Genomic DNA, 27913 nt, shown 5'->3' with positions numbered 1-27913 from the left:
CGCTGTTTGTTATTAAAATTCCTACATGTGAGAAGTAGCTTGAGGGGAAATTCCTGCATGTGAGAAGTAGGGTAAGTTTGGTTAGGACCAGATAACCCCACAGTGAGAATTAGTTGTGAGAAGTAGCTTGAGGGGAAATTCCTAAGTCTGGACCAGATAACCCCACAGTGAGAATTAGTTGTTATTAAAATTCCTGCATGAGAATTAATTGTTATTAAAATTCCTATATGTGAGAAGTAACTCGAGGGGAAATTCCTGCATGTGAGAAGTAGCTCGAGGGGAAATTCCTGCATGTGAGAAGTAGCTCGAGGGAAGACCAGTGTTTTTAAAACCGGAACCGGTGACCGAACCGGTCCACCTAGCTAACCGGTTTACCGACCGGAACCGGTCTAACCGGGACTGGTTTGGTCTAAACGAACCAGTTTTTAAAAAATACATTAAATAATTAATTTTTAATGAAAAAAAACTATTTTTAAGATGTAAAACCATGATTCCAAGCCAATAGAGACAAAATATGCAAAGTTTGCTCATTTATATACCATGCAAAGGTTAATATATCAAAATGGCACCGAGTGCAATACATATCATCGACAAAATAGCAAAATACATAAGAAATGAGGCTCTAAATGGCCTATAGAGTCCAAAAACCATGCTGCAAGCTATGAGGCCATTGGCCTACTACAAGTCTACAGTGTACACATGATCAATCATCAAGATCATCACCACTACTAGACACATGATCATCATCAGGAGCTACATAGACATCATCTGGTTCAGAGTCTGAGGATGCCTCTGCCTCATCTGCAACATCAGTATCAATGCCACCAATGACAATAGAAGTGGACCTAGTGGAAGCACGAGTTTGTCGACCTGCACGACTAGTGCCTTCCATTGGTTCCTTGCCTTTCCTTGATGCCGCTACTGATCCTGGTTCTGATGCCGCCACATAATCTGCCTCATCCTCTGCTAAAGCCATGTCGATATCAAAATCAGCCTCAAACACAGGATCTTCAGTCTCCTCCACCCATTCTGATGTTGGATCAATATCGTCCAACACAATGGGATCTAGATCAGGTGATTTGCTCATCATTTGGTTCCTCCTCAGTCGAAGGTTGTATTGCACAAAAACAAGATCATTTAACCGTTTTTGTTCCAAACGGTTTCTCTTCTTCGTGTGTATGCGCTCAAAAACAGACCAATTGCGCTCACAACCTGAAGCACTGCAAGTTTGACTGAGGACTCTAATTGCAAACCTTTGCAATTGAGGACACTGGCCACCAAATGACTCCCACCAATGTGCTGCAAAGAAAAAGACAATAATTAGTAACTTAGTTTATAATTTGAATTGTAAAGAACGTAAACAATTTTAACTTGAAATGAAAAACAAAATGGAAATTGGAATTGCTTACCTGGTTGGTCCACATCTCTTGCCATCTTTGCCAAGTTTTTGCCAAAAGTACCACTTGCTTGATTGAAAATAGTAAGCTGTCTATGTATATCCAACTGGTCTACATGGTTAGGGACCATGCGCTCCAAGCAATCAATCAATCCAGCTCTGACCTCCCCATCATGCTGATCTCCTAGCCGATTTTTATAGTGATACCTTGGGTTCAAAAAATACCCGGCTGCATGTATAGGACGATGGAGTTGATTGTTCCATCTGTTATCAATGATCTCCCATATACGGCCATATTTAGCTAACCTGTCATTGTAAGCTGCCCGTATCTGCTCCTTTGCCTGATCCATAGCTTCATAAATGTAGCCCATGGCCAATCTTTCCCCATCCACCAACCTTAGCACCTTAACAAGGGGCTCGGTAATTTTCACAAGCTCTACAGACCTTTTCCAAAAATAAGTGTCTAACACTTTCTTTTTGGTGTCTTTTCCATCTGGTCTACGAGCCCACCGAGATTCAGACCATTCATCAGAGGAAAACATTTTCTGCAAGTTTCTATGTTGACCATTGAGACATTGCAACGTGAGGAAGTGAGTTGCAAATCTCGTAATTGCAGGCCTAACAAGCTCTTTGCCTCCAGTGTGTTTCCTCATTAGGCTCAATACCCATGAGTGGTTGTAAATGTATTTTGTAATGCACTTGGCATGCTCTACAGTGTTTTTTACCCACTCCACCTTGCCTATATCCTCAAGCATGAGGTCTATGCAATGTGCAGCACATGGAGTCCAAAATATGGTCTTATATTTGGCCTCAAGCATCTTTCCAGCAAGAACATAGTTTGAGGCATTATCAGTGATGACCTGCACAACATGCTGCTCCCCAACTTCCTGAATAATGTTATCCAAAAGCTCAAATAGAAGGCTTGCATCCTTTACCCTATCAGATGCATCAACTGATTTCAAAAACATGGTTCCTTGAGGGCAAGAAACAAGGAAATTAATGATAGTGCGGTTCTTTCCATCGGTCCATCCATCTGACATAATGGAACAACCTGTTTTGACCCATGACTCTCTAAACTCAGTCAAATACTCATCAATGGAAGATATCTCTTTTTGCAAAAGAGCTCCCCTCAAGTCATGCATACTAGGGCCTTTGAAGCCCTTTCCTGCAGCTATAACAGAGTCCCACATAGCTTGGTAATAAGGTGAGCGAGCAGCATTAAATGGGATATCTGAATCATACCACCATCTAGCAATGTATTGGTGAGAAGTTTCTTTGCATTGTTTTTTCCAATGCTGATCCAAAGTGGGTTGAGAACTTGGCTGGGAGGAAGTGGGATTAGATTTAGAAGAAGCAATGGTGGCAGAAGATGAGAAATAACTTTGGATGTTTTGTCTCTTTGGTCCTCTTGATGGTTGGCCAACTCCAACAGAAGGATGAACATAGTGAAAGGGGTCATTGGTGGAAGGGATAGAAGTGGAGTCTTGAATCTCAGAGTCATCATACCCACTCTCTTTCATGGCTTCTAATAATTCCCTCTTCCTTGCAATTTCATCTTGGATGGCCTTCTCCCTAGCCTTATCCTCATAAAATTTTTCAAGCTTGGCAATGTATTCTGCCCTAATAGGACCTAACAGTGCATTTGGTGCATCACATGGCTTTACTTGGCCTCTTACCCCAGCCAAGTGTTGTTTCAACCTAAGAATACCCCCACCTCCAATAGATTTATGGCATAATTTGCATATCATTTTTCCCTCAACTACATCACAATGAGCCCATGCACTGTCCTTTCCTTTTGGAGCCATGTTTGCTTGAAATAATAACAATTTGCAAATAAATCTGCCATTTAAAAAAAAAATTGCAGCTAAGGAACATGGAAAACCAATGATAAATGTAGGAAAAAAAATGCACATGCAAGCTAAAAAATTTGATAGCATAGAGCTAGAGAGTTCATAGGCTTAGCATAGATGATAGATCATTGAAATGAGAAGTTTATAGCACAAAAAAATTAATTCATGGACAGCAGACCCAAATGAGGAATTATCAAGTGCAAATCCTTACCTGGAAATGCAAAGTAGCTCCCTTAGCCTCCTCTTGATGATGGCAACTCCACTGACAGCTACACACTATCTCCAAAATAGCTCCAACTCCAACTCCAAGATGACTACTTCAGCAAAAACTCCACACTCTCCAAGCTCACAAACACTCACAAACACTCCAAATCAGTTGTGTGAGACAAATGAGGGTGAGAGGGGTGTCTTATAGCAATTGTGAGGGTCTTTTTGGAGGGAAAATCCCTTTCCCTCACCCCCAAAAACCCTAAACCGCCCTCAGCTGCCATAAACCGTCCGCTTTTTACCTTTACCGGCGGCCTGTCCCTAAACCGGCCGGTTTAGGACGGAACCGGCCGGTTAGCAAAAAACCGGCCGGTTAGGACCTAAACCGGCCGGTTTTGACCGGTTAGGTCAAAAATCTGGGCAAATTAGGGTGCTGACCGGGTTTTTTCACCGGTTCTGACCGGTGGGCCTCCTAACCGGCCGGTTAGGCCGGTAACCGGTCAGACCGGAACGGTTTTGAAAACTATGGGGAAGACTCAGTAAACATTGATCTCGTGATAGCTCGAGCGGAGACTCAATAAACATTGATCCCGTGGTTGGGAATAAACATTAATCTCATAGTTGGGAGGCTGGGAATAAATATTAATCTCATGGTTGGGAGGCATTCGACGTTATTGAAAAGGGAAAGAATATGTAAAAGTTTATTAATTTAATGAATTGATTAAATTAATTATGCTTGTCTTTCCGTAATAGTTGTTTATGAAATTAAGGAACTAGGGAAGACAAAAAGATATATGACAGGAAAAGAACTATAGAAATTTTGAGTAAACTATGTAATTCTTTACCTAAAGTAATTTGCAGGAACTGCTCAAATATCGTTACATAAATAAAATACAAATTTATTGTACTTAAACTAAAACTTTCAATTACATAAACCCTCTGTACCTATTGTAATAGAATCAAAAGAAATTATGTAACTTACTGAGGAACTGGGAAAAACTGTAAACAAGCTCTATTGGGAAAATATTGTCCTAAAATAAAACAGTTCAAATTAACACCGGGCGTTTAGATATTGAATACCGTATAAGCGAGCAAAATATGGGTATCATTGTAAAAATCAAATTACCGAAGAACAAAAAATTCTACTAAGACTCTACACCGGAGGGTCGTGTTACAGACATCATAATAAAACCCTCATCATGAAAACGCATAGCAATTCATGTTGTTGCTATAAATTAGGAACACTCGACATATAATCACAGGAAATAGCACGAGAAAACGGAGAAAATCCTCTCATTAAATAACTTAAGTTTTCTGAACAAAACCCCAGCGCATGGAGTCTCCATAACAAATCAGGAAAAATTAAGTTAAACAAGGAACGTTGTTTTCATCAATTTATCAAGCCAACAATCGGTACCTAACCGTCAAGACCCTCAGCTAAAATGTTGAATCTTTGACTCATATTCAAATAGGAAAAAATGAGCCATAAACCAGTTGCTAGAATTAACAAAATCTAAACCCTCATGCCATCGAAGCATCCACATTACCCGGAAAGAAGCCAGAGCTGCGGCTCAGCGTCGTATTGTATCCATTTTCGAAGCAACCGGAACAGGGTTTTGAACCAAGCCTTCCAGAGCAGGAAATGGTATCGATCCATTGCCTCTGGTAGTTGCAAACTCTGTTTCTCTTGTGCCAAAATGAACAAGACATTAGTAGATGGATAAATCGGGGTGTAAAAGAAGGCATTACCATAACTTAGTTTACCTGTAACTGATGGTGGAGATGTTGTTGTCCTCGCACTGAGTTTCACTGCCAAGTAAAGGGAATTGTTCCGACAATTTGGTACAAGAACTGATGGTCAGTTTCTTTTTCGTTGGCAACAGAGGGAAAGAACTGCGAAATATTTACCAAGTTGGCAGCACCTGTAGGTTGTCCAAGTCGAACCCCGGACCGAGAAAAACTCCAGACTAAGAATGAATGACGCTGAGACCCCGATGTGGCAGGAGGAAGTTACAAAAGAGGTTAGGGTTCCATCGTCCACCGCAGATGAGAATGATGTGCAGAGCACCGTGGATGAAGACCCCATATCGACGAAAATGGTATACAATTTTTGTGCATAACAAGGCCCAGAACCTCGATCCCATCATTCCTAAGGGGTTGGGTTAATTAAAATACATTAGAACTTGTTTTAACAACCATGTGTGAAGTATAATTCCGAAATTAAAAGATAAGTATATCAAAGGTACAAGATTGACCTACGGAGATTATAATTGGTAGGTACCATTATTTCATCAAAGATTCATATTAAACACCAAACCCTGAGAGGTCAATACTAATCAATCTTGTTTATGAATAAAATGAATAGTCCGGTTATAAACCAATAAAATTCCTGTCGAATGATTAACAATGGCCTTTTTTTTGGGTTATATTATGTATTTAGATAAGAGGTTTGCGACACAAGAATACTAAGATTATACAATTATGAAACTATATTAAATATTGGGTAGTTTGGAAGAGTGGAGGTCCCACTCTTTGAGCATGGTACTTATTCCATAATTAAGTGACCTTTAGGAGTGGGATTTCAAGAGGAAACAGATCATGGTACTTATTTCATAATTATGTGATTTTTAGAAATTGGATTTCAAGAGGAAAAAGATCTTGTAGCAACTTTCCAGTGAGTGTTTATTATTTTCTATTATTATTTATAAAGCATTGGCTTCACTTTCTATTTTGATATTTTCCCAGGAACATTTATATGCATAAAGTGTTTATTTGTTTATTCTTTCATTTTTATATTGCAACCAAAAAATGGTCATGAAAAATTGTTTCAGTAGAATGTCACACAAATTACTTTCCATTTATATGCATAAAGTGTTTAGTTGTTTATTCTTTCATTTTTATATTGCAACCAAAAAAATGGTCATGAAAAATTGTTTCAGTAGAATGTCACACAAATTACTTTCCAAATAAGAGATAATTGAGAAACACTCAATAATGTGGTCGTTGATATTATGACAGAAATATTTACCCTAGAAATGAAATTCAAATGAAGTGTTATATATAATGGAATTTTTTATTAATAGAAAAAGGATGTTTTTTCTTTCTGTGATATATATATATGAAAAAGCATATCCTTCGATTCTTCCAGTTTTGAAAATAGTCCAAAATATAAATTCCCAAAAACGTCAAGCAACAAGAACTCCTTCCTCTGGGGCTACAACGACATCATCTCTGTTGAGGAGCATCTGATCAAAATTCCATACAGCTGCAAGAGAAAAAAACAACCAAATAAATTACACTCCAGAGTTTAGTAATGAGACATGCTTACATAAATTCGTTACTTTCATTGTCAATATGAAAATGATCTGTTGTCAAATGTTATCAAAATAAACATAGCATCATCATACCGTGTCCTTTTCCTAGCATTCTCAACTGAGGCATATACTCTTATACTATCTTGATGGTTTCAACCTGCAAAATTATAATGCAAAACATGGTCTGAGCCCTCTTACTATCTTCATTGTTTATATTTCTCTTCTACTTATAACAAGAAAATTTAATGAACATGTAACCTGCTGGAAGATAAAATTTCGATCGGTCATCTGACCATCATTAGCCTCTTGGACTACTTGCTCCCATTAAATCCATAAACTTTTAAAATTATTTTCAACGCAACATGATTTCAAATATTTAAAAATAAGAAGACATATTAAATCAACACGTAAGTGATATAGCCGATACTTACAGTGTACAAGTTTAGAAGCTTTTGATTAGTAAGTTTCTCCAAAGACAAGGCCAGCTCCATGGCTGTAAGCCGTAGATTAAGAACCCAACCAAAAGAAAACAAATAAAAATAGTATTGAGATGTCAACCTACATTCAACCAAAAAAGGCAAGAAATTTGAAACATGCGCGCTGAAAAATACAAGTGAACAAAAAATATATATACGTCTATGGAATGGACTCACCATAAATGGCTTCACACTTCTCATCATTGTCAAACTCCATGACAGTAGGCATCAAAATGGATTGCAGTTTAACTTTCCCACCTGTGATTTTCTGCTCAAATAAAGCACCAACACATAACAAAGTATCAAATAACAGTTATAACAGTCTCATAAACTTGATATTTCATGAGATTTTCTGCATCATCCCGCTCATCGTCACTGGCATCCTTGAAGTACCTGTGAGATTGGAGAAAAACTATTATTCAACCCCCTTTTTACAAGGATATGTATACACAAGAATATCAAAATAAAATTGGTTACGTATACTGGAGAATATAAGAAGAAAATTGGAGTGTACTCACTTTGCAAAGCCCAGCAGAGTGACGTTGTCCATATCGACGTGATAAATACACGAAACGTTGTACTCCACACTGCCAAAAACAAGTTTGACATGAGTTCACATTGTGGAAATGTTAAATGTATGCATGAAGAATTGATAAATGAAGGACTCGTGAGTAGAAGAAAGCGTAAGAATAGGTCTACATAAAGCTTTGTCACTGTAACAAATCATGGCAAGCTTCACGGTAACAGTGTGAGTTAAAAACTGCTGCAAATCTCATATATTGATTGAACTATTAACTACATTCTTATATGGTAAGATAATTACTAAAATGTTTATCAATCAATTCTCTACTGGCATTACAGCTAATTTCGAGCACTATTACAGCTAATTTTCAGTACTGACCACCCTAACAATTCGCTCCTTTAATTTTGCAGAGAACACAAAATCTGCTTACTAATTTGTTAGCAATTTACATAACTAATTAACCATTATTCCCAACACTCCCCCTTAATGATTAATGAGGATTTACTATGTTATCTCATACTGCCAAAAACTGATCTTTTGCAACTGCTTTGGTGAAGATATCTGCTAGTTGATGCGGAGTATTTATATGATTCAATTCAATATCCTTCTTCTGCACCAAATCTCTAATGAAGTGATATTTTAGGTCAAAATGCTTTGTCGCGCTGTGATGAACTGGATTCTTTGCTAACTTGATCACATTTACATTATCACAATAAATCACTATAGGTTGAATTTGTTTTTCTCCAATTTCTTCCAAAATTTTTCTAAGGCAAAGAGCTTGTGTACTTGCTGAGGTAACTGCAACATACTCCACTTTTGTGGATAAGAGGGCAACAATGCTTTGTTTTTTTGAGCTCCATGTAATCAAACCAGAACCAAAAGAGAAACAATTTCCAGATGTGGACTTATGGTCATCAAGACTACCTCCCCAATCTAAACTACTAAATCCAACAAGATTGAACTTTTCAGAAGAGTAGTAATGAATACCAAAATTTAGAGTGCCTTTAAAATACCTTGAAATCCTCTTGGCTGCCTTCATATGTATTTCAGATGGATTTGTCATATATATTGAAACAAGTGAAACTGAATATGTAATATCAGGCCTTGTGTGGGTTAGAAATATCAAGCTCCCCACAATACTTTTGTAAGTTTTCTCATCACCATCATCTCTACATAACACCTCTCCATGAGCACTTGGAGTAGGGGATGGATTACAATCAAGCATGTCAAATTTATTTAGCATATCCTATCCATACTTTGTCTAACAAATGAAAATATCATCCTTACTTTGATAAACCTCTATTCCTAGAAAATATTTCATGATGCCTAGATATTTCATCTCAAATTCATTCATCATAGCAACTTTGAATTTATCATTCATCTTAGAACTACTACCCATATACAATAGATCATCAACATACAAACTTATGATTAGAATATCAATACCTTCTTGTTTGTAGTAAAGGGTAGTGTTGTTGGGAAAAGTATCTACTCAGAACGCCCCTATCCCACTCTAAGGTGTGACAGTGCCTTAGCAACAAACAAGGAAAACTATTTTCGTATTCTTCTTTATGAAATGTAAACGAAGAGGAAGGATAAACTAACCTGTGTCTTGCACTAGTTTGTTGATCCAATCCCTCTCCTCTTTGATGGCTTTCAGCTACCTGCTCTCTCGCTCGCCCAGCTTCACCAAGTTCCTGCAAGATCACAGAAGAGGAAAACTACAAGAAAAAACATAGATTTACATTCATAACTAGCTTAGGATCAGATTTAAGCTAAACATGCAAATATAACAAAGCGTCATTGATATACAAACATGTAGGAGAAACTCAAATAGTTTTATTGATATAACAAGAAGATCCAGGAGGAGATACAACCAAGTGAGTCCCGATCCAGCATCTACCTCCCAGCAAAGGAATCCCTTCCTCACCTCCAACAAAGCATAAATCACCCAATGCACTAATCTCAATCTCAAACCAACAGCAATTCTCTGCAAAGTACAAAATTCCAGCCTCTGGATCTCTGGGATGAGGGATCCATATATAGATGTAAGCAGAGAGGATGAGTCAGCGTATGTTTTGACTTGTGGTTTCTCTCTGTCAGTTCTTGCTTCCACTTAGAGACTGAGAACCTCTTACTCATCACTGGTCGAATTCAGTGAGGCAAGTGTCATTGGAGAAGATTCTGGAAGCTTCCATTGTCTCTCCACCTCGTTGAATGACTCTGCCACTTGTCATTTCCCGCTCAGCGCACCTGGGTAGTGCATTCAAGTGCGTTGCAACGCACCTAGCCAGTGTATTTGGGTGCTTTGCAACGCAGCCAGCTAGTGGAGCATCTGAATTGATCCTGATTTGACTAGTTCTGAGTAGTTTCTGGTGGAGAACTTCTGGGAGAAGCTGTCATTGGTTGACCTTGTTCCTTTAGGGGCAGGAACAACACTTTTAGGGACTTTGGATCCCTTGGATTATGGACATTTCATGCTTAGAGCTGTAAGGCACAAAAATGTCTATAACAGTTGCCCCCTAAAGTATGAGGCCGTTTATCGGGTGAAATGCTTTATTAGGAGGATCCGAAGTTCATTCAATGCTGGGAGGAGACCTGTAATAAGATACAATACAATACATTATTTTTCATACTGTTTTCATGATCTAGCTGAGGCGGGCATTCCCATGCTCAACTTTATAAATTCATTTTTACGTACACAGGACAGACAACCGTTTGATGGTAGACTGATGATTCTGATGAAGTCATCATCCCTTTGGTAGGATGATTATCTGTGCTGCAATGCTGTACATGTCAATGTTTTTATTTTTCCTGAATATATATCGCAGCCCGGATGGATGAAACTAGATCCGGGGTCTTCAATCTCGTCCGATCTTCACTCGAAGTACAAGTCGATCCATGTGAAAAATGTTTTGAAGTCGAACATGGAAAGACATCGCTTGATTACCAGTCAATGATGTAAACTGTTAACAAGCGCGAGAAGAATCACCGATAAGGATGATGACCCTCAAGGTACTGCAGTACAATTCAAGTGGTGTGAATAAAGGACTTGGCGTCGAACACCACGCAAAATCTTTCGGTCGAAGGTCATTGATGTATACCTGTCGCCGGAAGTGAGAAACTTGCCATTGAGGCATGCAAGCTTCAAAGTACTGAACGGGGTGTTCCTAGATCAACTTCTTGGATAATGAGCTGATGTCGACAAGAAGCGATCTGTCAAAGGAGGGCCTTGATGAATCCCACATCAATGACACGGAACGGAGAAAATGATTTTGATGGAGGTGAAAACAATCTGATGATATATGGTTTAGGATGGCGGTCATGAAAGAATGAAGTATAATGTATGGTAGTGGATGGGACACGGGTGACTTCTCTGGATGACTTCTCTTGAACATGTTGGCGACACTTATGTGATGGATCAGTAGCATTTACCCCAAATGTGGATGGTATGGCGAGACCATGGTGATGTGACCGGTGAATGAAACAACCCAACCCGACTCAGGCACGGAGTGGAAGTGTCATGTTCAAGAGCGACTTGCTACCAATAAAGATTCTTTGAGTTTCTTCCCAATTTTTCCCCAGTCATTGCTGACCAGTACCTCTTTATTTTTGTCAAGCTTGAGGAGGATAACATATGCTTGTTCTATAATTTGCCCTTCGGGCAAACCCATCGCTATGTTTTAACGAGCCTAGCGATAGTGAAACTCGTTCTCGTCTAAAGACAAGTTTGTTGCTATTAATGTTTTTAACGAGTCTAACGACAAAGATAACTCGATCCTTTTCATTTTTAGAGAGTTTGAAAAGGTACGTAAAGTTAACTCCGGAGTTCCTTTTTCGTCACCTAGTCCCTTAAGTCCGAAAAAGTATAAAACAATACAGAAGGGATGAATTTTCGATAGTTTTAACGAGCCGAACAACACAAGTGCTTGATTTTTTTGTGCAATAATCCCTCAGGTCCAAAAAGATTAAAATCTAGAGGAGGGATAGCACTTCCGGTCGCTTTAACGAGCTGGAAGGCCAAAACTCGGCAATCTTTTCATGTTTTACGAGTCAGATGAAAAGAGCTTAAGGAAGACTCGTCTTTTGAGGAACGAGTGATAAAATGGGTAGCAGCTGATTCGAGGTAAGGGTTGGAATTTTCCAAGCACGACAGTGTTACAAGGATGGCTAATGAAATCACTCTTCGCAGCTGTTCCTCAAAATGGGTAAACAATCAAATGGAGGTGAATGATCAGCCAATGGAAAAGTGGAGGTGACGGTGCAAACACGACCAAGGCTTTAATGGCTGATAATGTTACATTCACGGTGGTTATTTACCGAAGGATAGTTCATTTTTTAACGAGCTTAAACGCGGATTGAAACACTTGCTCGGTCTTATGTTTATTTTTTAACGAGCATGAACTATGCGCTAAAACTGCTCGATAATCCAGTCATATGATAAGAATGTCTCATGTAAGATGCCATTTTTTATGGAGCTTGCGCCTTACAAAGCTCTGCCCCGCATCCTTTTGTTATGCAAGTTCGGAAACGACTAATCCTACGAGTTTAAAGGGTTAGCCTACAGGTTTAAAGGGAGGACCTAAAAATTTAAAAAATAAATAGCCGCCCCTTGCTTGCACTCCAAAAGGTTTGCATGCCCCCAGGTATAAAATATGATTTCAAGGTTACCCCTCAATTTGCAGACAAAACATTTGTTCTATCGGGAAAGGCCTACCTCTTTCAGGTTACCAAAGATTGTCTCATTCGCGTTACAAATGAAACACTTCCTCGGCGATGTCTACCGAGATAAACAAAGGTGAGTGACAACGAGCGCCACACACATAACTTTGACAAGAGAATCTTATTCTAGAATAACCCCTCTTCCACTGACGGACGGGGTACAGACTAGTCATATTCTCCCGCGGAAACCTACCCTATACCCGAAGTTTTCCTGCTGAAGCAGACCAGGACGCATGCCCCCTGGGTTCCAGTCATATCCCTCCAAATTACTCGCGCTCATCGGGAGGACGGACCGTGGGTTGAGACATTTCTTGCGTGAAGAGACCATTTAGGGATGGTATATGACTATTTGCGATGCGTGATCCGGGAAATGAAAGCTGGTCCACGAGCTTGACCACTCTTCCTTCGTGCAGAAAATGTTAGGGTCCCACCCTAACCCCCTTATTTATGTCATTGGATCACGTCATAGTCAAGAGTCAATAAAGCCCATATTAATATTTGTAAGTGGTTAACCCGCAATTAATTACGGGACCACAGTTAGTTGCAAATGGGCGGTAGTATTAGTTAGATGGTAAATGGGCGGTAGTATTAGATAGATGGTATTAATAAAACCCACGATATTGGCTCGTGGTATTGCATGTATGAGTCATATATAAAGGATAGAGACTCCCTGCGAGGAGCATTGTGTCTTGTTTTGTAATCGAGCTCTGCTCTATTGGAGGTTGCCCCCTCGAAGAGGCCTGTGAACATTTCTCTCTGAATAATAAAATCATTGCTATTCTGTGTTCTGGGTATATTTTCTTCGCATATTTTGTGTTCTCGGTATATTTTCTTCGCTTGGGTATTGATTTGCAGGTTAAGAGCATAACAAGTGGTATCAGAGCACTTTCCAGGGCTCGGTGGGATCTCCAAATTTTAGCAAAAATTTTTTTAGGCTAGAGACGTGTTCCGGCGTCTTTAAACCACGGGATCTGTCGTTAAGCACATAAACCTGCGGATTTGGGGAGGCATGCACGCAGGAAATACAAGAGGTGGTCACGTCTGTTGGACTCCCTTGTAACCCCTGTGGGTACCCCTTCGAGTAGTAGCGCATTAGACAGAACCGCGCACGGACTGTCTTCCACGTACCCTCTGGGTATATAGGAAGCCCCCTAGCTCCCTTGAAACCTCGCCATAGATAAACCTTTGGCCGTCTGGTTGCTACAGTACACCGAGAACAGCACTCAGAGAGATTACTCGCCCGTACGATAGGGTAGTCGGGTTGTACGGCTAAGGGTACGGTCGATCCTCCTTAGTTAGAGCCCTGAAACATTGGGCCGAGTACTACTGTCAGACCCTTATGTATATTGCAATCTGTAGCACCTGACACTCCCCAAGACCATAGTTCCCTTTCTATCGGGGGATCACACATCATCTATTCCAGATCAGCAGCAGCAGTGGTTCCACCATTCAGATCTCTCAGATCCACCAGATCGGATATTCCAGATCAGCAGCAGCAGTTGTCCACCATTCAGATCTCTCAGATCCACCAGATCGGATATTTCAGATCAGCAGCAGCAGTTGTTCCACCATTCAGCTCTCTCAGATTCACCAGATCGGAGTAGTTGGGAAGGGTTCCTGTACCTGGATATAATTTTCGCAGGACTTTTGGCGGTATTGACATTTTGAGGATTTGGCGACTGCAGTATTGATCAGGAAGGAGTAAAACTCCGTTAGGAGTTTTCCAAAAAAAAAAAAAAAAAAAAAGTCTGAGATCTTCCGGGACGCTTATTGGTGACCTAGCCCATCAGTATCAGGACGACGAGCTGAGCAAGGTGGTACCATTCAATTTCTTAGTAAAAATTTTTAGGCGGTCCCAAATTTTCATCAGGTTGGTGTATGGTAGAAACTCGCGCCCAAGCGATGGCCAATGAACGGATCGACAAAATTGAAAACCATATGGAGACCCTCGAAACGGCTATGTCCAAGATGGCACATGAGCTTCAAGAAATGAGTAGCTTCGTACAACTTCAGCTTAAAGGAATGACTAACCAGATACAGCAGGCATTCCCAGAAGGCAAGGAGCCAGCCCACGAGGAGGGGTATAATGGCCATAACTACCATGAGGGTGAGTCTAGCCACTCTCCTCACATTTGGCACTCCCGTCCACCACCCAGTCAGCGTCCTCCCAAGTTGGATATGCATAAATTTGATGGTTCTCACACGTCAACATGGCTAGCACAAATGGAGCAGTATTTCCAATTGAATCATATCACAGATGAGGGAACTAAGATTATGGTGGGCACCATGTACTTGGACAATGAAAGATGGCAATGGAAGGAATGGCATCAACGCTGCAATGGACATTTTCAGAATTGGGCCCAATTTGCCAAAACTCTCCGCAGTCACTTTGAACAGGAAGACACTTTTTTGGGGCGTCTCACTAAGCTTCGACAGATGGGTACAGTGGAGGAATATATGACTGCTTTTGAAGCTTTAGCCTTCCGCACTAAGGGTCTCACAGATGAGTTCTACATGGAATGCTTTATCAGCGGTCTTAAAGAAGCCATCAAAGCTCAGGTTCTACTCCACCACCCCCCCACATGGACCGAGGCTTGCCAGGTAGCCCATAAGGTGGAACGTGCATTAACAGCCCAATGCAGCCGCCCCAACTTCCCCGCTAAAGGTCGTCCCTCACAGGCTCCCAATATGACCCAAACACTTAAGATTCAAAGGGTGTCACCGGCAGAAATGGCCGAAAGAAGGAAGCAAGGACTATGTTACTACTGTGATGAAAAATATTCCCCGGGTCATAAATGCAAAGAGCACAAGTTTTTTCAAATAGATGCCACTGACTACAGCTCCACCGAGGAAGATCCACCACTTGAGGAACCAGAGGCCACCGAAGAAGATAACCAACAGGAGATGGTATCTGATGAACCAATGATTTCGCTACATGCATTGGCAGGAATTTCTGCCCCTCAAACTCTCAAGATCAGGGGTTTTCTTAAACATCGCCCAGTAGTAGTCTTGATTGATAGTGGAAGTACCCATAATTTCATCCACCAAAAGATCGCTGAATCAGCACATTGTTTTGTCCGGGCAGTTTCTAACTTCCAAGTCCAGATTGCAGATGGGGGCACAATGAAATGTGAAGGTCGTTGTGAAAATGTCAAAATTCAAATGGGGGATTATCATTTGAAAACCCACATGTTTGCAATATACATGGGGGGTTGCGACATTGTCCTAGGTGCGGAATGGCTCCGCACTCTTGGGCCAATCACAATGGATTTCCAGGAGTTATATATGAGTTTTAAGCAGAACGACTTCACACATACCCTCCGTGGACTACAGGTGGGAGCCCCCTCTATCATAAGCTCGCATAGGATGGAAAAATTGTTAAAAAAGGGCCATAATGGAGTGGTAGCTCAATTTAATGCCATCCAGGTAGTAGACACCATGTCTTCGCCAATTCATCCTAAGATGCAACAGATTTTGAATAAACATCGGATGGTCTTTGACAAACCTCATGAACTTCCACCCTCGCGAGGGGAACATGATCATAGCATCACATTGGTTCCAGGGGCCCAACCCCCCAATGTGCGGCCATACAGACATCCGTTCACCCAAAAGAATGAAATAGAAAAAATCATCAAGGAATTGTTGGAAGCAGGTGTCATTCGTCCTAGCATTAGTCCTTATTCATCTCCAGTCGTCATGGTCCTCAAGAAAGATGGGGAGTGGCGAATGTGTCCAGACTTCAGGGCCCTCAATAAGTTAACAGTCAAAGATAAATTTCCCATCCCAGTGGTTGACGATTTGCTGGACGAACTCAATGGGGCTCAATTCTTCACTAAATTGGATCTTCGCTCAGGCTACCACCAAATTCGCATGAAGGAAGTCGACATTCCCAAGACAGCTTTCAGAACTCATGAAGGCCATTATGAGTTCTTGGTCATGCCATTTGGTCTCTGTAATGCCCCCTCTACTTTTCAGAGCCTTATGAATCACCTCCTCAAACCATATCTCAGAAAATTTGTCCTGGTCTTCTTCGATGACATACTCATCTATAGTGGCACTTGGGCAGCACATCTTCAGCATGTAGATATCCTCTTGCAACTGCTCCGCACGCATAAACTATTTGTCAAAATGTCTAAGTGTGCGTTTGGCATGGAAGAAGTTGAGTATTTAGGCCACATTGTGGGGCGTGAAGGTGTCAAGGTGGATCCCAAAAAGATCCAGGCAATGCAAGAATGGCCTCAACCTAAGACCTTGAAAAGCTTGAGAGGATTTTTGGGTCTCACAGGCTATTATCGTAAATTTGTCCGCAAATATGGCCGCATAGTGAAGCCCCTGACGCAACTTCTAAAGAAAAATTCCTTCTTTTGGAACGAAGAAGCACAACAGGCATTTACCGCTCTCAAAACCGCCATGTGTTCCACTCCGGTCTTAGCACTACCGGACTTCACCAAAACATTTGTCATTGAATCTGATGCTTCGGGAACAGGTATTGGAGCAGTCTTAATGCAGGAAGGGCGACCATTGGCCTTCACCAGCCAACAACTAAGTGGGAAGAACTTGGGCCAATCTACCTATGAGAAGGAAATGATGGCCATCTTACATGCAGTTGAGACCTGGCGACCCTACTTGTTGGGGCGACGTTTCCAAATTCACACAGATCATCACAGTCTTAAATATTTTTTGGAGCAACGCCTATCGTCCCCCCAACAAAATAAATGGTTAGCCAAAATGCTGGGATATGATTATGAGATCATTTACAAGAAAGGGAAAGACAACAGGGTAGCAGATGCATTGTCGCGCCAATTTGAGGAGGAAAGTACTCTGCTCGCAATATCCCTCCCCATTCCAGACTGGATCGAAGAGGCTCGCAGGGAATGGTTTTCACATCCCGGGCTCTCCCAACTCATTTCTCAATTACAGGCAGATCCTAATTCCAGCAAGGGCTACTCGTGGCAGAATGATATTCTTCGCTACAAGGACAGAGTCGTCATATCACCAACATCCACCCTCAAAAGTCGCATTTTGGCAGAATTGCATTCATCCCCCATTGCAGGACATTCGGGCTTTCAGAAGACATACGCTCGCACCAGAAGATCATTTTTTTGGACCGGCATGAAACAGGACATCCTTACTTTTGTAGCAGAATGTGACGTCTGTCAACGCCACAAAGGGGAAACCGTCAACACACCAGGCACATTACAACCATTGCCCATTTCGGCGTCAATTTGGATGGAGGTCTCCATGGATTTCATTACAGGTCTTCCAAAGTCCGAGAACAAATCAGTCATCATGGTGGTTGTGGACCGACTGTCGAAGTATGCTCATTTCTGCGCCCTACCCCAACCATTCACACCCACTTTGGTTGCTCAAACTTTCATGGATCAAATCTTCAAATTGCATGGCATGCCCACTTCTATTGTGTCCGACCGCGACCCAATCTTCACCAGTAATTTTTGGCAGGAGCTCTTCAGAATACAAGGCACTCAACTCAAACTCAGTACTTCATATCATCCGCAAACAGATGGTCAATCCGAAGCCGTCAACAAATGTCTAGAAACCTACCTTAGGTGTTTCACTTCAAAAAACCAACACCTTTGGGTACAGTGGTTACCTCTGGCGGAATGGTGGTATAACACCAACTATCATGCCACCACCAAAATGACTCCCTATGAAGCAGTCTATGGACAACTTCCGCCGTCCCCCACTTCTTATCTCACGGGGTGCTCCAAAGTACAAGCCGTGGATCAACTCCTACAACACCGTGCAACCATGCTTGCCCACCTGCGCGAGAATCTTCATCAAGCTCAGAACCGTATGAAGCAACAGGCTGACCAACATCGCTCAGAGCGCCAATTTCAAGAAGGGGATGAGGTCTTTTTGAAGCTGCAACCATATAAGCAAACATCACTCAAAGACAAGGGCTGTCAAAAGCTCTCTCCAAAATTCTACGGACCATATCAAGTACTTCAGCGCATTGGAGAAGTGGCTTACAAGTTGGCCTTGCCACCTACAGCAAAAATCCACCCAGTTTTCCATGTATCGTGTCTCAAGAAAGTGATTGGGAACAATTGCCGAGTTCAAACCAGTCTACCTGAGTTGGATGAAGAAGGATCAATCTGGCTTCAACCTGAACAGGTTCTAGACACTCGAGACAAGCACCTGCGCGGCCGCATGATTAAGGAGGTCCTCGTCAAATGGAAAGATACCTCGCCGGAAGATGCAACTTGGGAACCAGCCGCTATTCTTCAGCAGTTTCCGCAGCTTCAGCCTTGAGGACAAGGCTAGTCTTAAGGGGGAGGGCATGTTAGGGTCCCACCCTAACCCCATTATTTATGTCATGGGATCACGTCATAGTCAAGAGTCAATAAAGCCCATATTAATATTTGTAAGTGGTTAACCCGCAATTAATTACGGGACCACAGTTAGTTGCAAATGGGCGGTAGTATTAGTTAGATGGTAAATGGGCGGTAGTATTAGATAGATGGTATTAATAAAACCCACGATATTGGCTCGTGGTATTGCATGTATGAGTCATATATAAAGGATAGAGACTCCCTGCGAGGAGCATTGTGTCTTGTTTTGTAATCGAGCTCTGCTCTATTGGAGGTTGCCCCCTCGAAGAGGCCTGTGAACATTTCTCTCTGAATAATAAAATCATTGCTATTCTGTGTTCTGGGTATATTTTCTTCGCATATTTTGTGTTCTCGGTATCTTTTCTTCGCTTGGGTATTGATTTGCAGGTTAAGAGCATAACAACCCCTCTTCCACTGACGGACGGGGTATAGACTAGTCATATTCTCCCACGGAAACCTACCCTATACCCGAAGTTTTCCTGCCGAAGCAGACCAGGACGCATGCCCCCTGGGTTCCAGTCATATCCCTCCGAATTACTCGCGCTCATCGGGAGGATGGACCGTGGTTTGAGACATTTCTTGCGTGAAGAGACCATTTAGGGATGGTATATGACCGGGAAATGAAAGCTGGTCCACGAGCTTGACCACTCTTCCTTCGTGCAGAAAGCACATTACTCTAAAGAGTGAGGAGACGATGGCTCCCATGCAATAAATATAGTCTCGCCCAAGGAGTAAATTGTAATCTAAGGGTCCTTGGACTACCATTACGTTCATTTGAACTATCTTCCCTCTCAATGTTATGGGCACATTGGGAAGGATCCCTAAAGGTCGACTGGTTCCTTTATCAAAGCCTGTCAGATTTCTCATCTCAGGCAAAAGCGATGGCGAACCAAGCGCTTTACAAGCAGTAGAGGAAAGGATACTCACATAAGCCCCTTCATCTATGATGGTACCATCCATGACCATTCTATATATTTGGACGATAATTCTGAATGGTATGCTTGCTGGTAAACGGGGTCTGCCTAGTTGATTCCAGTCGAAGGAGACAACTAGGTTGCTTGGAGGTGGGACCGAGTAGATGGCCGGGTACGGCTCTGACGAACTTCCTTCCTGCGATAAAGGAATGGGTGGGTTGCCCCCGTGTTCGTCGGAGTCTGTGTTGATGAAGAAAATTTGGACGGTGTCATCCTTGTTCTCTCCAGTGACTGTGTCATTCGAAGATAAAACCTCTGAAGGCAAGACCGGGTCAACTGCCGCCTCGACCTTTTGACTTTCGTCGGGTATGGATTCAGCTGGTTCATCTTCAATGACAAGCGCTTCAGCTGACCACTTGAGCGGGCCAGCTGGATTTTCAACTAACGAAGGACTCGGCAAGAGTTTTTAATATCCAGGAGGAAGTCGTAACGGTGAAACCGGACGATCATCCAAAACTCTTTTAGCTTCGTCTAAGAAGGGACAACGGTGGATGGCATGATCGCCTTCGCACAGTCTACAGGGAGATCTAGCTCTCCCTTTTTGTCCTGGGACTTCACTTTCGCTAGTTGACGGTGTGCTTTCAACATGGCTATCAGAGGTTGACGACACCGGATTGTGCAAACGGGGAGACCAGTCCCTTAGTATCTGAGGGATGCAAGGACAATCTCTGTGAAAGTGGTCTCCCTTGCAAATGACACATGGCAATTTAGGCCTGGTCAGTGCAGTGTGTGGATTTTCGTTAGACAACACTCGTTTGCCCCCATTCGCTTTTGGCTCCTTCTTCTTTTTCTCTTTCTTCTTCTTTTCCTTCTTCTCCTTAGGAACTTGACTTTTGGCTTTGCCAGCCCCATCAAGCGAAGAGGAAGGAGGAGAGGAAGAATTAGAGGAAGTAGAAGGTTGGTGGGTAACTCTGGACTGGTCTAACTGCTGATTCGATTGTTCAGGAATAGTGGTGTTCTGAACAACATTGGTTGAGAAGAGCCAGACTGGCAAGCCAATTGTCAGTCCTAGAAGCGACAATGTGGCCATATGGGGTGCACCAACATCTCCCCAATAGGAGAAGGGACTAGGATTTCCACCAAGGGGAATTCCTTGGTTGGTAGACTCCATTTTCTCAACCTAAGATCAACGTAGGAAAAGGGTATGAATATTCCGTTTAAAATAAAATTTACGACGCTTGGACACAACTTGTTTTTTTCAGTTTTAAAGAGTCGAGAAAAAACAAAAGATGACTCTAGTATCCTTCGATTTTTAATGAGCCTGAAGTGACAAGTGCTCAGATGGACCTTTTCCGTTAAGGAGTCTGAAAAGGAACGAAAGGGACTGCTCTGGAGATCTAGGTAGAGGGTGTGCCAAACCAATCACAAAACTGCAGAATACGTTTTACGGTACGGCAATCAATCTTCCCGAATGCTGTGTTCGTTGCATTGCGATCAGTAGGGCGGCCGACACGGCTTCCTATGGATAAAAGGTTTTAAGCCTATAGGGGTCTCCCAATATATACTCGACGGTACGTGGGAGCACAATCCGTACTGGCACTTATCGTCTCATAGTGGAGGAATCACCCAACCATCAGTGAGGACAACAGTTACCAGGCTTTACGACGCCGGAACACGTCTCTAGCCTAGACCTCTATGTTGTGCGTTAAGTTCCAAAGCGTTGTTAGATTCATTCAATTTATTTTAAGTTGATCTTTCTTAGAAGTTTGCCTTTTTGGATCACCACGAGATGTAGATGTAACTCCTAAATGCAATCTAAAGATGATAAGCAAGCTTTTATCTCTTTTCAACAATGAAAATCCTAGCTACAAGGGGAAAAGAAAGACAAAATCTTTTCTCAAAGAGCAAAGGGCACACTGTAGATGCACTTTTCCTAAATCAAACCATACAAACTATCAATATGCAAATGCACAAATGCATGTATTTGTTTTCACTTTCTTAATATTGATGCCTAAAAAGAAAGTTGATGTACAAATTTGAATTTGCTTTCAAATGAAAAACACAAACAAGCTTCTTTTTCGAAATCAAAAAGGTAGAGAAGATTATGACACTTTATGATTTTGAAATAAACACTCGTTTCGACACTAGAAAGAGACAAATTCAAACCAAAGGAAAAGCAAAAAGTATAATCAACTGTCAACAGCAAACAAACTTTCTGCTAAGATCAAAATCGACACTTACGACAGATCTAAATCTAAGGATGACAGTATGACTATTCTACTTTTCAATGGAAAACTGTAAATGATGTAACAAATACACAAAGAACACCTACAGTCTTTTTGTACAAAGGAGGTAGAATTAAGGCAGAGAAAAGGGATTTTCAGATAGGTACACACACTGATAACAGGCTGCAAAAATCAGAGATCAAACTGGACAAAAAGAAGCAAAGAACCTCAGCTGCACAAGGCAAGGGCTGAACAGCGCACATGTTGTACAGAGAAACTGAATTGCAGCGCAGGTAGCCCTCTCGGGACCTGCGTTGAAATGCAGAACCTCTTCACAGAGCCTGCGCTGGGGCAGAAACGAGACTTCTATCCGGGTTCTGGGTCACGGTTTGCAGTTTAATCTATGGATTTTGGCCGAGTAAAAGCAATCAGTAAGGTACAATTAGAGGGATGATTTAAAGGAGGACTAAGAGCTATCACAAAGGGCTATTAGAGCATTTGTGGATCTGCTGTTCAAATCATAAACAAATCCAGTGAGTGGATTTGAAGTAGCAGCTACTTTGCATTTGATAATGGCAAATGCAGTTCGATTGCTACTTCCGTGTTTATGAGACAAACAACAATGGAAACACAAACAAACTAACTAGACACGATCCCCAGCGAAGTCGCCATTTTGTCCACATTTGGGGTAAATGCTACCGATCCATCACATAAGTGTCACCGACATGTTCAAGAGAAGTCATCCAGAGAAGTCACCCGTGTCCCATCCACTACCATACATTATACTTCATTCTTTCATGACTGCCATCCTGAACCATATATCATCAGATTGTTTTCACCTCCATCAAAATCATTTGCTCCGATCTGTGTCATTGATGTGGGATTCATCAAGGCCCTCCTTTGACAGATCGATTCTTGTCGACATCAGCTCATTATCCAAGAAGTTGATCTAGCAACACCCCATTCAGTACTTTGAAGCTTGCATGCCTCAATGGCAAGTTTTTCACTTCCGGCGACAGGTATACATCAATGACCTTCGACCGAAAGATTTTGAGTGGTGTTCGACGCCAAGTCCTTTATTCACACCACGTGAATTGTACTGCAGTACCTTGAGGGTCATCATCCTTATCGGTGATTCCTCTCGCACTTGTTAACAGTTTACATCATTGACTGGTAATCAAGCGATGTCTTTCCATGTTCGACTTCAAAACATTTTTCACATGGATCGACTTGTACTTCGAGTAAAGATCAGACGAGATTGAAGACCCCGAATCTAGTTTCATCCATCCAGGCTGCGATATATATTCAGGAAAAATAAAAACATTGACATGTACAACATTGCAGCACAGATAATCATCCTACCAAAGGGATAATGACTTCATCAGAATCATCAGTCTACCATCAGACGGTTGTCTGTCCTGTGTACGTAAAAATGAATTTATAAAGCTGAGCATGGGAATGCCCGCCTCAGCTAGATCATGAAAACAGTATGAAAAATAATGTATTGTATTGTATCTTATTACAGGTCTCCTCCCAGCATTGAATGAACTTCGGATCCTCCTAATAAAGAATTTCACCCGATAAACGGCCTCATACTTTAGGGGGCAACTGTTATAGACATTTTTGTGCCTTACAGCTCTAAGCATGAAATGTCCATAATCCAAGGGATCCAAAGTCCCTAAAAGTGTTGTTCCTGCCCCTAAAGGAACAAGGTCAACCAATGACAGCTTCTCCCAGAAGTTCTCCACCAGAAACTACTCAGAACTAGTCAAATCAGGTTCAATTCAGATGCTCCACTAGCTGGCTGCGTTGCAAAGCACCCAAATACACTGGCTAGGTGCATTGCAACGCACTTGAATGCACTACCCAGGTGCACTGAGCGGGAAATGACAAGTGGCAGAGTCATTCAACGAGGTGGAGAGACAATGGAAGCTTCCAGAATCTTCTCCAATGACACTTGCCTCACTGAATTCGACCAGTGATGAGTAAGAGGCTCTCAGTCTCCAAGTGGAAGCAAGAACTGACAGAGAGAAGCCACAAGTCAAAAAATAAGCTGACTCATCCTCTCTGCTTACATCTATATATGGATCCCTCATCCCAGAGATCCAGAGGCTGGAATTTTGTACTTTGCAGAGAATTGCTGTTGGTTTGAGATTGAGATTAGTGCATTGGGTGATTTATGCTTTGTTGGAGGTGAGGAAGGGATTCCTTTGCTGGGAGGTAGATGCTGGATCGGGACTCACTTGGTTGTATCTCCTCCTGGATCTTCTTGTTATATCAATAAAACTATTTGAGTTTCTCCTACATGTTTGTATATCAATGACGCTTTGTTATATTTGCATGTTTAGCTTAAATCTGATCCTAAGCTAGTTATGAATGTAAATCTATGTTTTTTCTTGTAGTTTTCCTCTTCTGTGATCTTGCAGGAACTTGGTGAAGCTGGGCGAGCGAGAGAGCAGGTAGCTGGAAGCCATCAAAGAGGAGAGGGATTGGATCAACAAACTAGCGCAAGACACAGGTTAGTTTATCCTTCCTCTTCGTTTACATTTCATAAAGAAGAATACGAAAATAGTTTTCCTTGTTTGTTGCTAAGGCACTGTCACACCTTAGAGTGGGATAGGGGCATTCTGAGTAGCTACTTTGCATTTGATAATGGCAAATGCAGTTCGATTGCTACTTCCGTGTTTATGAGACAAACAACAATGGAAACACAAACAAACTAACTAGACACGATCCCCAGTGGAGTCACCATTTTGTTGTTGGGAAAAGTATCTACTCAGGACGCCCCTATCCCACTCTAAGGTGTGACAGTGCCTTAGCAACAAACAAGGAAAACTATTTTCGTATTCTTCTTTATGAAATGTAAATGAAGAGGAAGGATAAACTAACCTGTGTCTTGCACTAGTTTGTTGATCCAATCCCTCTCCTCTTTGATGGCTTCCAGCTACCTGCTCTCTCGCTCGCCCAGCTTCACCAAGTTCCTGCAAGATCACAGAAGAGGAAAACTACAAGAAAAAACATAGATTTACATTCATAACTAGCTTAGGATCAGATTTAAGCTAAACATGCAAATATAACAAAGCGTCATTGATATACAAACATGTAGGAGAAACTCAAATAGTTTTATTGATATAACAAGAAGATCCAGGAGGAGATACAACCAAGTGAGTCCCGATCCAGCATCTACCTCCCAGCAAAGGAATCCCTTCCTCACCTCCAACAAAGCATAAATCACCCAATGCACTAATCTCAATCTCAAACCAACAGCAATTCTCTGCAAAGTACAAAATTCCAGCCTCTAGATCTCTGGGATGAGGGATCCATATATAGATGTAAGCAGAGAGGATGAGTCAGCTTATGTTTTGACTTGTGGCTTCTCTCTGTCAGTTCTTGCTTCCACTTGGAGACTGAGAGCCTCTTACTCATCACTGGTCGAATTCAGTGAGGCAAGTGTCATTGGAGAAGATTCTGGAAGCTTCCATTGTCTCTCCACCTCGTTGAATGACTCTGCCACTTGTCATTTCCCGCTCAGCACACCTGGGTAGTGCATTCAAGTGCGTTGCAATGCACCTAGCCAGTGTATTTGGGTGCTTTGCAACGCAGCCAGCTAGTGGAGCATCTGAATTGATCCTGATTTGACTAGTTCTGAGTAGTTTCTGGTGGAGAACTTCTGGGAGAAGCTGTCATTGGTTGACCTTGTTCCTTTAGGGGCAGGAACAACACTTTTAGGGACTTTGGATCCCTTGGATTATGGACATTTCATGCTTAGAGCTGTAAGGCACAAAAATGTCTATAACAGGTAGGATCATTCTTACTTCCCTGGAAGCCATTTTCCTGAAAGTATCCATCAATCCTTGCATACCACGCTCTTGGTGCTTGCTTGAGACCATACAAAGCCTTCTTCAACTTGTAGACATTATTCTCCTTTCCTTCCACTTCAAAGCCTTGTGGCTGCTCCACATATACTTCCTCTTCTAAGTACCCATTCAAAAAGGCACTTTTCATGTCCATATGATGTATGCTCCACTTTTTCTGAGCTGCTAATGAAATCAACATTCTAATGGTCTCCTGTTTTGCTACTGGTGCAAATGTCTCTTCATAATCAATTCCATACTTCTGTGTGAATCCTTTAGCAACTAATCTTGCTTTGTGTCTTTCAACACTCCCATCACTGTTAAATTTAGTCTTATAGACCCATTTGGTGCCAATCTTTTTCTCATCATGTGGAAGCTCTATCAACTTCCAAGTGTCATTACTTTGAATGGAATCCATCTCTTCTTGCATGATTTGCATCCAAACCTCATTAGTACATGCATATTCAAAACATGATGCTTCAAATTCAGCCTTGGCTAATAAAGCAAAATTGATTATCTCATCTATTGGGCTTTCTTCATGTGCTTGATTTGCACTCCTCCCACAAATATCACTCAATCTTCTTACCTTCCTTGTAGAACTTGGAGAAGAAGCTGGACTTGAACTTGATGTTGAATAAATTGATGAAGGGCTACTTGGTGGAGTTAAGCCACTAGTTACAAAAACATTATTTGGCTGCTCATGATCATTATCAACAATTATATCATCATTCAAAACAGATTTTGTCTTCTCAACATGGCCTTTTTGATGACCATAAACTCCCCCTTCATCAGAAATTGCATCTCTTGAGACAATAAGCTTGTTATTTAGAGGATTATACAATTTATAAGCCTTTCCTGTCTCACTACATAAAAATACATAACTCACTCTTTGCATCTAATTTTTTTCTATTTTGATTAGGTACATGCACATAAGCCAAACAACCAAACACTTTGAAATGATTAACATTAGGCCTTTTTCCATACCAAGCTTCATAAGGAGTCATCTTTTCTAATGCATTGGTGGGGATACAGTTGAGGATGTACATTGCTGTAGCAACTACATCTCCCCAACAATAGTTGCTCAATCCCTTAGTTTGTAGCATGCATCTTGCCATTTCAACCACGGTACGATTTTTTCTTTCAACTATGCTATTTTTCTGGGGTGTGTATGCTGTAGTATGTTGCCTCCTGATGCCATTCATATCACAATAACTCTGGAAAGCTTTTGAGTATAATTCTCCTCCACGATCAGTCCGCAAACATTTGATCTTGCACCCTCTCTCATTTTCTACAAGGGCTTTGAACTTCTTGAATGATCCAGGGCTTCACTTTTTGCCTTCAAAAAATATACCCAACAATTTCATGAGTAATCATCAATAAAAGTGATGAAATATGATGACTTACCCAAACTCTTAGTCTGCATAGGACCACATATGTCTGAATGAACAAGCTGAAGTGGGTGATGAGCCTCCATGCAGTTCCCTATGGAAACCTTTCTCTTGCATGCTTTCCTTTAGCACATCCTTCACAAACCTCCTTATGCTCTTCTACCTTGGGAAAACCAGAAACTAATGCATATGAGGTTAGAAACTTCAAACTCTAAAAATTTAAATGCCCATACCTGAGATGCCATAACCAACTTGAATCCTCATAAGCCATATTTGCAAGATTGTTGTTATGTTCATCAAACTTCAAGGGAAACATCCTATTTCTTGTCATAGGCACAACAGTGATCACCCTATTTCCCTTATTCTTATCATAGATAGTACATGTCTTATTTTCAAAGACTACTTTATAATTTTTCTCACATAGATGCCCAACACTCAACAAATTATGCTTCAGTTGTGGAGTATAATAAATGTCATGAATACTCTTTATACCTTCTTTTGTTTGGACCTCCATAGCTCCTTTGGTAGCAACCTCCAATGATTTATCATCACCAAGCTGGATCTTGGATTTTAAACTTCCATCCTTTGCTGAAAACAACTTCTCATTTCCTATCATATGGTTAGAGCACCTAGAATCTACGTACCAAACATCTTTACTAGTATTTTCACCTTTGGCATAAGATAAAAATAA

General features: G+C 41.4%; 2 protein-coding genes across 2 annotated transcripts; both read right to left on the bottom strand.

Moving 5' to 3' along the window:
* Positions 1-570: 570 nt before the first annotated feature.
* LOC149263091 (uncharacterized) lies at positions 571-3931 on the bottom strand. The gene is made up of 2 exons (XM_089387117.1): positions 1410-3931; positions 571-1299 (listed from the first exon to the last, which is right to left on the bottom strand). The coding sequence occupies exons 1-2, from the start codon at positions 3331-3333 to the stop codon at positions 704-706; spliced, it is 2520 nt and encodes an 839-aa protein (XP_089243243.1). The 5' UTR covers positions 3334-3931; the 3' UTR covers positions 571-703.
* Positions 3932-6900: 2969 nt separating this feature from the next.
* Positions 6901-7793, bottom strand: LOC149263090 (ferritin-3, chloroplastic-like). The gene is made up of 5 exons (XM_089386285.1): positions 7762-7793; positions 7576-7636; positions 7421-7511; positions 7199-7260; positions 6901-6924 (listed from the first exon to the last, which is right to left on the bottom strand). The coding sequence occupies exons 1-5, from the start codon at positions 7791-7793 to the stop codon at positions 6901-6903; spliced, it is 270 nt and encodes an 89-aa protein (XP_089242411.1).
* Between the last annotated feature and the right edge of the window lie 20120 nt (positions 7794-27913).

This window comes from Pinus tabuliformis, chromosome 6, assembly GCF_031772625.1.
Source record: "Pinus tabuliformis cultivar Carrire ecotype Pingquan chromosome 6, CPIR1, whole genome shotgun sequence".
NCBI lineage: Eukaryota > Viridiplantae > Streptophyta > Pinopsida > Pinales > Pinaceae > Pinus > Pinus tabuliformis.
Note: the sequence above shows the minus strand (reverse complement) of the source record. Positions and strands in the feature narration are given on the sequence as shown.